General features: G+C 36.7%; 3 protein-coding genes across 8 annotated transcripts in view; 2 read left to right on the top strand and 1 right to left on the bottom strand.

Annotated features, from left to right (window-relative positions):
• sptan1 (spectrin alpha, non-erythrocytic 1) overlaps window positions 1-4,484 on the top strand; it is a 28,049-nt gene extending 23,565 nt beyond the window's left edge. For 4 of the 5 annotated variants that reach the window (XM_026196505.1, XM_026196504.1, XM_026196503.1 and 1 more), the window contains 6 exons: window positions 1,075-1,129; window positions 3,032-3,228; window positions 3,417-3,470; window positions 3,556-3,702; window positions 3,783-3,930; window positions 4,028-4,484. In XM_026196505.1, coding sequence (XP_026052290.1) covers window positions 1,075-1,129; window positions 3,032-3,228; window positions 3,417-3,470; window positions 3,556-3,702; window positions 3,783-3,930; window positions 4,028-4,153 — 727 coding nt within the window. In that variant the 3' untranslated portion in view covers window positions 4,154-4,484. Of the gene's footprint in view, window positions 1-12; window positions 76-1,074; window positions 1,130-3,031; window positions 3,229-3,416; window positions 3,471-3,555; window positions 3,703-3,782; window positions 3,931-4,027 lie in introns of all 5 variants that reach the window. The other variant, XM_026196501.1, reaches the window with a different exon arrangement.
• Window positions 4,485-8,075: 3,591 nt separating this feature from the next.
• setb (SET nuclear proto-oncogene b) lies at window positions 8,076-11,410 on the bottom strand. Of its 2 annotated transcripts, none has more exons than XM_026196499.1 (8): window positions 11,148-11,410; window positions 10,112-10,169; window positions 9,885-10,027; window positions 9,680-9,783; window positions 9,482-9,595; window positions 9,235-9,405; window positions 9,014-9,154; window positions 8,076-8,851 (listed from the first exon to the last, which is right to left on the bottom strand). In XM_026196499.1, exons 1-8 carry the CDS (start codon window positions 11,218-11,220, stop codon window positions 8,831-8,833), a joined length of 825 nt encoding a protein of 274 aa, XP_026052284.1. In that variant the 5' UTR covers window positions 11,221-11,410; the 3' UTR covers window positions 8,076-8,830. The 2 variants fall into 2 exon arrangements, with proteins under 2 accessions (XP_026052284.1, XP_026052285.1); XM_026196500.1 differs by having other exon boundaries at window positions 9,019-9,154.
• A 1,946-nt stretch (window positions 11,411-13,356) lies between these two features.
• Window positions 13,357-15,611, top strand: part of specc1lb (sperm antigen with calponin homology and coiled-coil domains 1-like b) — a 29,355-nt gene continuing 27,100 nt past the window's right edge. Inside the window, exon 1 of the mRNA XM_026196498.1 lies at window positions 13,357-13,545. The gene's annotated coding sequence lies outside the window, so the exon portion shown is untranslated. The remainder of the gene's footprint in view (window positions 13,546-15,611) is intronic.

The following is a 15,611-nucleotide window of genomic DNA, read 5'->3' as shown; positions in this document are numbered from 1 at the left end:
GTCTCTGAATAGCATAGCCTATCGGAGGGTAATCCGTGTCTATCAGTATGAAGTCGATGATGATCTTTCTGGAAGGTCTTCTCCCTTTTTTCTTCCTCTGATTGGCCTCTTGCCCCCTCACCCCACACCTTTTGGGTTTTCTTCTCCTCATGCACTTGAGTCTGACCCCCACTGTAAAGGCTCTGTGTGTGTTCAATTCCCTTTTACTAACATTCACTGCGATGTGAGGCTTTTTTTTTTTATTTAAGATGAACCCTTCCAGCTTCTTAATCAAACAAGCCTGGCTACATTTGGCACTGATGTTGAGGAGTGTGAACACTTCATCTCATTCTTTCAACTTTTTTTTTTTTTTTTTTCATGTAACAGTTATTTTTTTCTTCATTTTGAGGAAAATGTTCATGCACCAGATCCAGGGTGGAAACTGCAATGTGATTTCCATGATTGAAAAGTACTTGTACACATTTTCCATATCCTGATCTGAATTCAAATAACTGTGCATTGACATTTTTTGGACATTTATAATATGGCTAGTTGAGTCCAACTCTGGAAATCTTTGATTTTGCACATTTTGCTTTTAAAAGTGTGCAAGTCAAAACTAAAACTAAGCAGTGGTACAAATATAGCAGTTTCTAACCCTGTTGACAGCAGCCCTAATCAAGCATGGTCTGGATTACCATGAATATAATTTGGCTACGTTAGCATGACTTTGGTTATTATAGTTGCCTTCTGGGGTGGCATATAGTTTGAACTCCATATCTACTACAAAATTGGTAAGTCCTATTATTATGTACAAGAAATTTAGGAAGATGCAGGTTACAGAACTAAAAGTAATGGTTATGCAAACCATTTAAACAATATCGTATAAACCCATAGTCATATAAAAAATAAAAAATACCCTTTTAAAGTCTACTCTGCCCAAGGTTTTGTTCTTTGACCCAATAAGTGAGCTAGTCTAGTAAGAGCCGCTCTTGTAAGGTGTAGACTGGCATGTGGAGTGAGTGAGATGAGTCTGGGTGGATGTGCCATGTGCTCTCGGGCTCCTGCTGCTGGTTTCATCACTGTGTGTGTGGGCAGGTCCTGCATGGTGGAAGAATCCGGAACTCTAGAGTCACAGCTAGAGGCCACTAAGGTGAGTTTCAGAGCAGTGAATGGATTAATGAGACCCGTTTGGTGAAGCTGATCGATTATGAACAACAAAATGAAGCATTAGTGTATTAAACTATATAATCAGTAAAATATTGTGAAATATTATTACAACTCAAAATAACCTTTTTGATTTTCAGCTTTTTCTGATTATTATCTACGGTGGCCCAGTAGTGCACAATACAACAAAATCTCCACAACACAACGGAAACAAGCTGCAACACAACAAAATTAGCACAACACAATGGAAACAAATCGCGACACAATGGAAACAAGCTACATCGCAAAGGAAACCAGCCACAACACAACAGAATTAGCACAACACAATGAAATTAGCACCAAAATAGAATCAAGTCGCAACACAATGAAATTAGGTGTGGCTTTTTCTTTGTTATGAAGATTTCATTGTGTTGTGCACTACTGGGTCACCATAATTATCAATGTTGAAATTAATATATTTAAACTGCTACATTTTTTTGTGATTCAAGATACATTTCTTTCAGGATTCTTTTAATGAATAGAATGTAGTGTGTATTATATAAAAAAAAGTAAATGCATTGATTCTGCTAAAAAAAAATTGCTTAAGAAAAATAACAAAAATTGCATTTTATGTGCAAAATGGTATATTCCAGGTCTAGTGATACAAATTGATAAAATCCTTATATATATATATATATATATATATATATATATATATATTTTTTTTTTTTTTTTTTTTTACCAATTCTTGTAATGTTGAGCTCTAGATTATTTAATCTTCAAGACATTTCACTACAATATACAGGTGCTGGTCATATAATTAGAATATCATCAAAATTGTATTTATTTCACTAATTCCATTCAAAAAGTTAAAACTAGTATATTATATTCATTCATTACAAACAGACTGATATATTTCAAATGTTTATTTCTTTTAATTTTGATTTAATTTTGATTCATTTAATTTTGACAACTAAGGAAAATCCCAAATTCAATATCAGAAAATTTGAATATTAAAGTTGGTCAGCAGCAGGAAGCATGAAGTGATCTAAGACTTCCTGGTATAACGGCTGTGTTGACCTTGGACCTCAGAAAACACAGTGGACCAACACCAGCAGATGACATGCCATGTGGAGACTTTACACTGGACCTCAAGCAACGTGGATTGTGTGCCTCTCCTCGCTTCCTCCAAACTCTGGGACCCTGATTTCCAAAGGAAATGCAAAGTTTACTTTCATCAGAGAACATGACTTTGGACCACTCAGCAGCAGTCCAGTCCTTTTTGAAGTGAGACGCTTCTGACGCTGTCTGTTGTTCAGGAGTGGCTTGACACAAGGAATGTGAAGCTGAAACCCATGTCTTGCATACGTCTGTGTGTAGTGGTTCTTGAAGCACTGACTGAAGCACTGACTTTTCACAATATTCTAATTTTCTGATACTGAGTTTGGGATTTTCCTTAGTTGTCAGTTATAATCATCAAAATTAAAATATATTAACATTAGAAATATATAAGTGTGTAATGAATGAATATAATATACAAGTTTCACTTTTTGAAAGGAATTGTGAAATAAATCAACTTTTTGATGATATTCTAATGATATGACCAGCACCTGGCTGTATATAGTAAGTAAAAAAAATTATAGTCATGCTGTTACTTTTTTTTTTTTGTGAAAAATTGCTATGTGTGTGTCCTATTTCTATAAAGTGGTTTCCAAATACCCATTCATTATAAACTACTAGAAATCATTTAAAAAATCATTGGAATTCATCGGCCAGAAAGTGTATTAACATTTCACTTGAGAATACTGTTGACAAGAACTCATTAAGCTTTAAACCCTAGACAGTAATACACACTCTGAGCTATAAGGCGCTCTGTTCTCATGTCTTATCCCTCTGGTTTTCCCTGCAGCGGAAGCACCAGGAGATTCGTGCCATGCGCAGTCAGCTGAAGAAGATCGAGGATCTGGGAGCAGCTATGGAGGAGGCGCTGATCCTGGACAACAAATACACAGAGCACAGCACCGTGGGTCTGGCCCAACAGTGGGACCAACTCGACCAGCTGGGCATGAGAATGCAACACAACCTGGAACAACAGATCCAAGCCAGGTGACACTTCTCAAACCAGTCCTTAATATTTTTACATTATATGACATTCTTTATAAAAAATAAAAAAATTAAATGTTATTATAATACAGTTTTGTTGTTTTTTATATATTGGTGTTTTATTGATATTATTTAATAATTCATTTCGTATTGTAATTTGACTTATTCTATTTCTTGTACTCCTCTTTTAGAAACACTACAGGAGTAACAGAAGAGGCCCTGAAGGAGTTCAGCATGATGTTCAAGTGAGTAATCCACTGTAATGAAAACCAAATCATTGCAATGCGAAAATCAAGCATTCTTCAAAATGTAACAAATGTTTTGTTTCAGGCATTTCGACAAAGAAAAATCTGGCCGTCTCAATCACCAGGAGTTCAAGTCCTGCCTGCGGTCTCTGGGCTATGACCTGCCCATGGTTGAAGAAGGAGAGCCAGACCCAGAGTTCGAGTCCATCCTGGACATAGTGGATCCGAACAGGTGAGAAACATCATCTGTGGATCTGCTAAATATTCGGTGTTCTTTCTGTCATGGAGCTAACATCGGTTTGTTTTGTTCAGGGATGGAAACGTGTCCTTGCAGGAGTACATGGCCTTCATGATCAGCCGAGAAACAGAGAACGTGAAGTCAAGCGAGGAGATCGAGAGCGCTTTCCGTGCTCTCAGCGCCGAGAACAAACCTTACGTCACCAAGGAAGAACTCTACCAGGTACCACAATTCATACTGGATAAATATCAAACATTTGGCCTCTCTTTCATGTTTGGTGTAAAAAAGATGATCTTAATAAACTTCTGTGTGTTTGCAGAACCTGACGAAGGAACAGGCAGATTACTGCATTTCCCATATGAAGCCCTACTTGGACACCAAGGGCCGAGAAATCCCGTCAGCTTTCGACTTTGTGGAATTCACCCGCTCGCTCTTCGTCAACTGATTCCCCACCCCCTGCCTGCCAGTGACCAATCGGGATGCGTTTTCCCCCCTTCACAAGAACACACAGCCGAACTGCATGGATCTGAATTGAAATTCTCTAGCACCCAGTATAGCAATATCTGTATCTTGCTATGACTCTTAACCCTGCGTATTTATCTGACACGTCCTCGTGCTTCACTGACAATAGTGTAGTGGATCTGTCTGCATTTATTGTGGTTGTTTTAGCTGTTAAGTGCTTTGCTTTATTTAACAAACCTATAAAGAGGATATGCTGTAACATCACCTATGAGACTGCAGTGTGCTTAATTAAACGCTACTGGTTATAACTGGAAGGAGTTGTCTGTGTTTTATTTTACGGTGTAAATGTACAATTGAAGATATATAATGCATATATAACGTATTTTTTGGACTATAAGTCGTATCAGTCCAAAAATACGTCATGACGTAGAAAAAAATATATATAAATCGCACTAGGTCGCATTTATTTAGAACCAATAACCAAGAGAAAACATTACCGTCTACACCCGCGAGAGGGCGCTCTGTGTTTTCAGGTGTAGGCTACAGGAGCATAGAGCAGCATATAGCGCCCTCTCGCGGCTGGAGACGGTAATGACCTTAAAGACCTTAGACCCAAATCACACAACTGAACCAGTCCTAAAAATGATGGATGAAAAAAAAAAAGTAAAATGTAAAATTAAGAAAAAATAAAAATATAAAAATTACAGTTTGGAGAATTACAAACATCTCACCCTGTACTGTGGCTGCAGCAAAGACTAGAGGGCGTGTGGGTGACGACCGCACCCCAAAAGTATATGAAACAGACACCTGTAGAGACAGCAGGGGATGGGGCTGGAGTACACTGTGAAGATGAGCCAAACTATCTGTACAAACACTTAAAAACAGATTACTAAAAATCAGAAACACCAGATGTTACAATTACCAATTATCCTTAAAGTACTAAAAATCAGAAACACCTGATGTTACAATTACCAATTACCCTGAATTGCACTGGGTCCCGAAGGGTCACGCTCTCACCATTATGGGGCACTGCTGCCACTGTCTCACTGCTGAAAGAGCATTTGAGCACAAGGCCTCCCTCTGAGCCCAGAATGTGTCCAGGTCCCACGGGGAAAGTACAACAGAGGTTACTCCTATATTGCTGCTACCTCGAGTCTTAACTCATTCTTTTTTCTGATTTATGTGGGATCATTACAATAATGATTAGATATCATATCTAAACTGAATGACATTAATTTGTGTAAAAAGCATGTGGTTCATTAGGGTAATATGTTCATTACATCATCTTTACAAAGAAAAACTCACAGATTGCAATTTTTACAAAACAATTATTTGCCAAGACCATACTCTGACACCCTCGTTGCTTGCTTATTCACTCAGAGGCACTAGCTGTTGGACAAGAGCATATCCAGAACTCAAGATGAGTTTGGCTTTGGCTCCATCAACAGTCTCCTCCTGACCAGGCGCAAGGTAAAGTAAACTCATCTCTGAGAGCCCCCGGGACCCAGCTGACCTCTGCACACAGAAATACTCTGCATTTACAACTCACTGAATGCTTATTCATCATATTTCAGTCACAGATGTTTTATCTGACAGGTTAAATACCTGATAAACTGGCTTAAAGTGAGTATCTGCAAACATTCCTGTCTGCCTCCCTAATGACACCAGAAAGAGGACCACTGGAAATGAGCCATCAATATTGATTTTTCCCTAATAATTTAAGTTTTCGCTTCCACTTAGGAATATAATTGGCAAATACTGCAGTATTGAAATACATGGAGAATATTACTTGCACAAATAAAAAAACAAAAACATTTATTTTTATTTTTTTTTATATACATATATATATATATGTGTGTGTGTGTGTGTGTGTATATATATAACATATATATATATATGTTATATATATATATATATATATATATATATATTTTTTTTTTTTTTTTTTTTTTTTTTTTTTTGTAAAAGCATTTATGTAAAGCATTTGATTTTGTAAAAGTGAGTCCATACCAGCCAGCACAGACACATGACTGGAGTGACCATGTCTTTGATCACGTCCGGCCGGTTTGGGTTCAGGTTCCACATGCTCACATAAGCCTTCTCATCGCTCCAATCACCATCAACTACACTTACCCCTAAAACAGCATTAACATCACGACAGCAGGTGTTTTAAGTCTCTGTATGGGGAAAGGACTGTTACTGGCCGAATCCACAGCCTATGACCAAACCGGTGCAGTTCCAGGACACACTGCTGACTTGAAGACCCCTTTCCAGAGCATCAACACGCTAAAGACGGCACATATAGGACACCTGTGCAAAAAAAATCACCAGTTGTAAGATCATTAAAAAAATATATATTAATACAATTATTAGTATATACGGTGCCCGTAAGATGACATTTTTTGCATTCAAGGCTGTCACCGACTCCGATTCTGATCCTCACAGTTAACCTCAGCGCCAATTAAAGCAAGAGTTTCATCCGTGAACATGTTTAAAATGTCTCACGCTTTATCTCAGAAGTACAAGATTAAAAGATTTAAACACTAACACTCTCTACAACATGTTTTTCTCTCTAGGCGTTACAGTTAGCATTGAGCTAGGCGATTATTTTTCATAAAGCACGATTTTCTGGATATTCAACATATTTACAAACTGTTTTATGTTGGGAATCAATATCTGCTTCTGTGATGGGAAAACACTTCTTATCGCTAATGTTCCAAGTTACTGTTGTATTTGGCCAATGCACAATCACACATTGTTGTTCGTTCTTCCATTTCCGTGACGGCGCTGCCATGGATACCGTGAGCCAATCAATGATTAGCTGTCCGCTGTACGTCACTGGTGTTAGCTTCTGATTGGTCAACCTACTTTTTGCAGTTTCAGTGTAGAAATTTCTCCTGGGCCATTCTTATAATTAAGTAAATGTTAATTAAAAAAAACCTAACACAGTGAACGTTTTTAGAAGTAATACATAAAAAAACATCGTTTACAACTGACTGGCACAGGGAAAAATATATGAATACATGACTGTCATGAGAAAAAAAATCCATAATAGCCTCAGGCGTCTAATATAAGCTTTAACGTTATATACACTTTTTTTGTATTCATCATTAAATAATACAACGTTCTCTTTTTATATTATATACACTGATCCCTTAACATTTTGTTTTCTCACATATCCTCTTAAAACTCTTGATTTAAGTTTACTTAAATATAAAATATTAAAATAATAGGTATTGAGGTGACATGGTGACTCACAGATTAAATTTGCATGTATACATGGTGTGTCAATAAGCCATCTTAACGTTAAAATTATACTTTTACAAGTATATTTTATTATTAATAAATTTGAGTGTTAAAAAATTTAGTTTCCCTTGGATATCCTGTAACTTGGTGTGCATGATATGCTTCATTTATGATCAGCATCACTATCAGAAAACACAATAACCCTATATATATATATATATATCAAAATTACTCAATTTGAGTTTTAGGTCAATTTTTAGGTGTCATTTAAAAATAAAAGTTTCCTTTTAAGCAAACTCTTTAGACCTCTGAGCAGTTAAAGTGTTACCTTAAAAAAAAGCCCTAACTTGTTTGGAAGAATTAAAAGGGACTGAATTGTAGCAATAACCCAGCTGTCTGCAATACCTCAAAGTGTGCTATTTTAGTTGTTAATGACATACAATTCAACAAGTTAAACAAACTATAAAATTATACTTCTGTTTTTATATACGAAAACATTTAAATAAGTGTAAAAACCTTGTACATGTTTCATTTGTATGTCTCCAATAAAGAAACCGGTGGAGAAAAGACCACTTGTAGAGTTCTTTAAGATTCTACAGGCTTTATTATCTCATTTAAATAATCCTTGAATTAGCCAAGCTCAAAATTACAAGAGGAAGTTTTTTTTGTGTTTTGTTTTTATTAAAAATGTTTCAAACCTCATGGGTGTCTGTAAAACATTACAATGAAAATTCAAATCAACATAAACCCAAATGTTGATGTGTCAAATGCCCACTTGCCCCACCCAACCCCATTTGAACTGTCGACAATAATAACTGCCATACCATGATATTGACCCCAAAACATTTACAAGAGGTGACAGAAGCTAGCTGGTGCTTTCCTTTTGTCCAATATTTCACATGGGAAAAACAGTGTCAACTCTTTGGGGCCCACCTCTGCATTTAAGAAAATATACAAAGGAAAAAGAAAAGAGTGGCTAGGTATGTATGCTATGATTAGATCACTGCACCATGGCTTATTACTTCAACTCACAACCATTCACAGAAAAAAAAAATCATTTCAAATACTTAATATATAAAACTGCTATTTACTTCAGTTTAGTCTACAGAGGATGACGTGCAGATTGGTATTATTTTATATTTGTCTTTGGAGATGGTGGTAATTAAAGATGACGCAAGAGGCTTCAGCAACGAGATGCCACTAGTTTTCCAATGCAGGAACTGTGTGTGTGTCCAAGGAATTAACTGGGTTTAGACATGGTCAGGACAGGAAGGGTTCAGTAGAACAGAAGATGGAGCACAAAAAAACAAACAAAAAAAATTAATAAAAACAAAGCCTTTTGCTCCCGTGGTTGGAGGAGGATTTCAAAAAAGAAAGAACAGGTAAGAGTGTTGGAATATGTCCTTATCAGCCTTTAGTCATCTTCGCCATCATCCTGAAAATGACGAGAAGAAAAATTTAATTTAGGGGGCATAAATGTGCCAGTTTCTGAAGATATTACTAATACATTTTAAATCAAGATAACTGACATTCATTTCAATACAAAGTAACCGTAATCAGCCTTCAAATTAAAGCCAAAGCTTTAAATAATTCTCACCTCACCATCTTCTCCATCATCCTCCTCTTCATCTTCCTCTCCCTCATCCTCGTCTCCTTCTTCATCAATGTCCTCCAAACCCTCCTCTTCCTCATCATCTTCCTCCTCACCTTCACCCTCTTCATCATCCATATCCGGAACCTGAGGAGAGAGGAAAAGATAAGTAGAAATTCTGACATGTTAACACTAATATACACCTGCAGGAATGCAATATTTCTTACCAGGTAGTACTGCAGAGGGTTGGGCCAGATGTCATCTTTAATGACCTCCCCGAGTTCATCAGCCCCTGCGTCGGAGTGATCGGCGAACCAGGTGAAGAAGCTCTCAGGCTCTTCGTGTTGCCTTTTCTTCCCTGCCTTGTTCGGTGTCTGTCCAGCACGCTTCGTCAGGTCCTGCATCGTACAGAACCGGTTAACAGAGACTAAATAGGAAATGGCATCAAGTCAAAAAAATGAAATATTAACCCACCTTTCCAGCCTTCCATTTGATTTCAGTGGATTTTGAAGATGGGTCACCGCTCTCATTCAAGTGGAACTCTTTTGAGAGGACTTTGTTTTCAAAGTATGGATTTTCATCAAAGTACTGCAAGACAAAAGATACAATTACAGGTCTCGGTCTCACAGCTGTGCATTACTTTCAGACTCGACCAGACAAAAAAGTACTTACAAAATCTATTCTGTAACCTGATTTTATGTCCTCAAATTCTGTGACCTCCACTCTGGTCAGGTAATGAAGTGATTCTTCATCCTCCTCACCGAGCAAGGCTGAGACTATTAGTCAAAAATAAAAATGGTGAATACAATACATTAATCTATTTCAGGAGTAAACCATAATTTACATCAACTAATCGCAGTATAACACATCTTCTCACCTTGTGGATGGTTGACGAATGTTGTGACCCAGAAGTTTGGGATTTTGGCTATGAGTTCTGATCTCTTCTGGAAGAACGGCTGACGTAGCTTATTGTACTTCTGCTCAACTTTTAAAATTTCCTCACTTGCCTGCTCATTCAGTCTGAGGAAAAAAAATAAATGTATAATTAAAAAGCACATAAAATGTAAACTTATAAATGAGGCTTCAGAAACCCGGCAAACTTACCTGTCGATTTCATTCTGTACTTCATCAATGTGTTCAATTGCCTCCTGTTGCTCTTTTTCTGAAATGCAACAAATCGTAAAATGAACAAATGCGGATTCGATATGGCATTAATACCCTGCGAAAAAATGCAGGACAAAATTACACGTGCATGAGAACCTTATATACAGACGAACAAAAGCATGACTTCATAAATTACACACGTGCAACGGTTAACGTTACATACTAAACAAACACAATCAATGCATTCGTACAATGTAAACACGATCCATTTCCTAAATCTACAGAACGAAACAAAGCTAAATTATTTTATCCAGCCTCAACCTATATAAAGCAACAAATTTAAGTTAAAGTGAAAGCGTGGTGTTAACGCCAGTCGACCAGCTCAATCCGGTGCAGTTTCAGCAGCAGCTGCGCAAGGCCGCGAGGTTTAAACGGAGGAGGAGGCCACGCGCTGGGCCAGATTTACCTTCCTACAAACGAATTACACATTACTGCCGTGCATGCGAAGTTAGATTAGATCAGAATGCAATTCCGACCCGCTTGAGCGTCATTAAACACCTCAAGGGTGATTTGTGATGCAGTGGCGATGTGGTAGGTGACACATGCGGGAATCGCTCGTGATGGCGGGGAAGACACAATAACCAGTTAGCCTATTAGCACCCAACATGAGCGCAAAACAGCACACAAATTGCACTCGAGCCACATTGGTTTTAAAAATACACATCTGAGCACATAAGCGGAAACGACCGGGAAACGTAGTGTTTTCGAAAACTAAACGGCATGCGAGCGCTATGTTCGTCGCGCGTGGTAACTTACAATGAAGCCGCCGCGCGAGGAAACATGGCCTCCGGTGCGCGCAACATCACTTTACTGAAATCACACCGACTTCTGCTGGATTCAATGGGCACAAACTCGGGCTTCGCTTAAAGATTTAAATAAACGCCAAGCGGCTAGTTAAAACTGATATTCGTGCTTTAAACGCAATAAGTGTAAGTTACGGAAAATGGCGGTGCTCAGGAGGCCGCCATTACTTTACCCGAGGTCTCGTCCGCTCCGTCGTGATTCGAGTTCTGCTCCTTTCGGCTCACTTTCGCCGCCGACGCCGACATTATTCCCCCACAGCCGGTGATTTGCCTTCTTACTCCTAAAACAAAGACTCCGGGACGACCTCCTCCGATCGCGGAAAGCGAAAGTAGGGGAAATAAAGTTGGTTCTAGCTCAGTTTAGAAGTGCGAATATCACAACGTGTGTTGCGCTTCCCCTCCACACATACAACACACGCGCACTCACACAGCAGAGACGAGTATCACAGCACGCTCCTCCTCCTCTCTGACACCCGCCCAATGGAGATAAAGAGACACGCCTCCTTCTGGGCGAGCGTAATATAATGTAATATTTGGATAGGTTATATTTAAAATAAAAATACGACAAATTGGAGCCAAAAAAATATTTTGCACACTTAGTAAAAAATGTTATTATAAGAAATATCGAACACTGATTATTATACACACTGATACGATTTTTTTAATGTTTTGGATATAAATCTCTTTCCAAGCTGCATTAGTTAGATGAAAAAAACAATAGTAAAAAGCGGTAATATTGTGAAATGTTATTGCAATTTAAAATGACAGTTTTTTATCTGAATATATTTTAAAATGTAATTTATTAATGTGATTCCAAAGCTGAATTTTCATCAGTCATTTCACCAGTCTTCATTGGTCACATTATCCTTCAGAAATCATTCTGATATGCTGATTTGGAGCTCAATTAAAAAAAAAAAAATCTTATTATCAATGCTGAGAACAGTTGTGCTGGTCCTTTGTAATATGTGACCCTGGATCAAAACTAGTCATAAGGGTAATTTTTTTTAACACATCATCTAAAAGCTGAGTAAATAAGTTTTCCACTGATGTATGGTTTGTTAGGATAGGATAATATTTGATAATATTCATGAAGATATTACAAAATATCTTCATGACACATGATACTTAATATCCCAATGATTTTAAGCATAAAATAAAAATGTAGAATTTTTCATATACAATTTTTTGTTATTGCTATAAATATACCCGTGCTACTGGTTTTGTGATACAGGGTCACATATTGTCTTTACTGTCGATTTTGTCAATTTAATATTGCCTTGGTGAATAAGAATTTGCTAAATACATGTTTTAATTTGTTATTTTTGTTGTCCTTTGTTTGTCATCATTAAATTGAACATCGTGTTTTATATTTCACCTAATATGAGTTCAACAAAGTCACACAGGCTTGGTGGTAATACATAATATGGAGGTAATACATAATATGGAGCTGAAAAAACTGCAATCGTAATTCATTCATCCATTAATTTATTTGAATGGTTTTATATATATATATATATATATATATATATATATATATATATATATATATATATATATATATATATATATATATATATATATATATATATACACACACACACTGTTTTTGCCTCTGATTGCAGAATACGTTTTGATGAACATTTTGGAGTAAAATTGTGCATGTATCGGTGTTTATAAATATTAAGCTTTGCTAATCCTCGGACATAATATCTATGTTTGTTTTACATGGGTAATTTCACAAAGCGCGCGGCCATCCGAAAAGAAGACGCACACGTCAAGCTACTTTTTGTGAAGCCAGACATCATAAAGAAAAGACATGCGTGTTTTAAAAAAATATATAAAGGCGTTGTTCATATATCAGTTTAATCGATTATTCAGTATTCGTTCAGGTATATACAAAATACAGACTTTAGCAGTATTAACTGAGGAAAGATAGAGCTTAATTATGATTTATGCTTGTGGTTTTAAATTACGTCCATACATCAGGGAAGTGTCTTAATGAAAGAGATTATTTGTCTTTAATTAACTTTAACTAAGCTTTTCATCTAAAGTATCAGAGTAAAAAATTTCTTGAAGACTGCAACACTAGTCCTTTGATCTGGTTTATCCAAATTTGGGAATGTCCTGCTGCAACCTTTGTTTTAGTGTCCCCTGAGATTTTTTTTTTTTTTTTTACTGTTAAGCCACTACTACATACTACTACTACTACAAAAAAAAACAAATTTTTTTGTAGTTTAAAATGTTTTTCCTCTTCTTCCACCACACTTCAGTATACTCTACAGTATAAAACAAACACAACAAACGGAAAAATCCAATTTTGTCAAAGACTTTTATTTTGAAAATACTAAACATTACTCAAAAAAGACGTGAGCTAATATTGATTCGTGCTTCACAGCGCGTTGGGCTCTGCTGGGAGGACTGGGAAACACAAGCAAGCATCAGTCTGCTGCCGGAGAATCGAAAAGACGTGCTGCTTTTACTCTACAAAGACGTTTTTTTTCTCTTCAGTAATGAAGACGCCAGCCTCCGTCCATTCGGATACATCCTAGGAAGGTCTCCGAGGAACACAAGGTAAAAATGTCATTTAAGTCATTGTCCTCTTCTTGATCGATGTGGTTTATTCCTCTGGATTGTGTCCCAGCTCGGTTGTCGTCTGTTCTATCGGTAAAGAGCCATTTAGGCCCATCGGGAGCGTTTAAAACTTTTTTTCTAAATCAAAGATCATAGACAACAGTCAATGAATCTTCATTTGATGTCAATGCAAACTGCAACTATATAACTGATGACAAGTTTGTGTCTTGATGGAAATAATGTTGCGTTTGTCATAACATGAGTCATAATAACTTTTATGTATGTTATATTATGTAATTTATGATAGCAGCTGTGCCAGTATCAAGTTAAGATGCATGTCACATTTCAAAAATACAGTTCACTTTAGTTTCCCATAACTATTTAAGCTTAAAATACATAAATCCATTTTGTAGTGAGATCTATTAAGATCTGTTTGACAAACTAGTATTTTAAGCATGAAAAGTAACTAATTTTAAGAAGATTGTCCTCCCCTTAAAGTGGTGGTTTTGAGCCTGTCCCACATCAGAGGACTTCTGGTAAATGTCGTCATGTTGTTGATGTGTTTTACGAATAGATAATTATTGTATAGCATTTCACGCCACATGATGTTAACGTCTCAAAATTATTTTATGTAGACTATCTACATAGAGTAAATAAGAAGTTCGTATCATAATGGTAATTATTTAACAAAAATAAATCTAGAATGTGTCATTAATGGTAAGAGAATTTCCTTTACAGTTGTTCAGAATCGGATCTTCTGAGTCTATGGGATCCATAGCTTTTTCTCATGAAGGCATCTGATGAGCTGTTTGAATTGATTCTAGCAGGCAGCAGCACATTCCTGACATCCAAAGCATTTTGAGGAGTGCTTCAGGCTAGAGTATATGGATAACGGCAAACCCTTATAGCTGGGAATGAAAGATTGATTGCATTTAATACTTTGCTGATTGGGCTGTGTGAAGTACTTCTCTTCATTTCTTATTTATTTTAAAGGACCATCACCTGAGGAATATTTTTCTTGGTCCGGAACAGGTTCATCTGTCACTTTTATTGCTTTCGGATTCAGAACTCGACGCTTTCCACAGCTTAGCAGGGATTGGTTTAGTCATGCATTTTAAGTGCTGATTTTTATTATTTAACTTTCAAAATGTGTGGACTTTGGCTGATCCTCCTCAAAACCGATCTATTTGCTTTCATCATAAATGTTCCTGGACTTGTGAATGATTCATTCAGTGTGTTATACAAAAAAAAAAATATATATATACATTTGTCTTTATAAGTGATGCATCAAAATTATTATTTTTATCTAAACCTAGAAATCAAAATCAAACCGCTGACACACTTTATTGGAAATTGTTTCAGTCAATAACCTATTTCAGCCAAAACTAGTCTTTATACTCTTTCAAAATGTAAACATCCCTCCAACCACCTGGCTTCATTCTAGTATATAAAGCCACTTTTCACAATCCAATTAGTTCCCATTGGATAAAATCAGGTACCACTCTACTTTTTTTCTTTTCTTCTCATTGTATATCCTTGTATTGGAAATGTGGGTTGTGAAACCTGTTTTATGTTGACTTGATTTCAACATGTCATTTATGACTTCAAAGAAACCTTTATAATGGCTCATTAAAAAAATGCTGTAATATTTTGCTTGCTGCATGCTGATTTTTCTGATATGTTTTTGTCCTTTGAGCACTTCATTAGAAATTTGTATTGGTTTCAACAGACTTGTGTGCCCAGTGGGACGTCCTGTGGACGCTGACCCAGTTGTATCTCTCTTGATCAGACGGCACTCTGCTTGAGCACATTAGCAGCTCTCAGAGGAATGATTTCATTGAATGGAAGCTCTTATTAGTAGCGTCATGGTTCTTATGTCTCAGACCTTTGGCAGAGATTGGGACTGAATCTCACTCAATGGAAACCACCTTTAAAAGTAGTGTTTTTTCCTCGCTATGAGTAGTTCTGAGATTTTTTTTAATATAGGCTTATTTACAAGTTTAGGCCTCCTGCTGTAATAATTGCAGACTGTTCAGTGTGTGTGTAATCAACTATCCAAACAAACA

This window comes from Carassius auratus, chromosome 21, assembly GCF_003368295.1.
Source record: "Carassius auratus strain Wakin chromosome 21, ASM336829v1, whole genome shotgun sequence".
Taxonomy (NCBI): Eukaryota; Metazoa; Chordata; class Actinopteri; order Cypriniformes; family Cyprinidae; genus Carassius; species Carassius auratus.
Note: the sequence above shows the minus strand (reverse complement) of the source record. Positions and strands in the feature narration are given on the sequence as shown.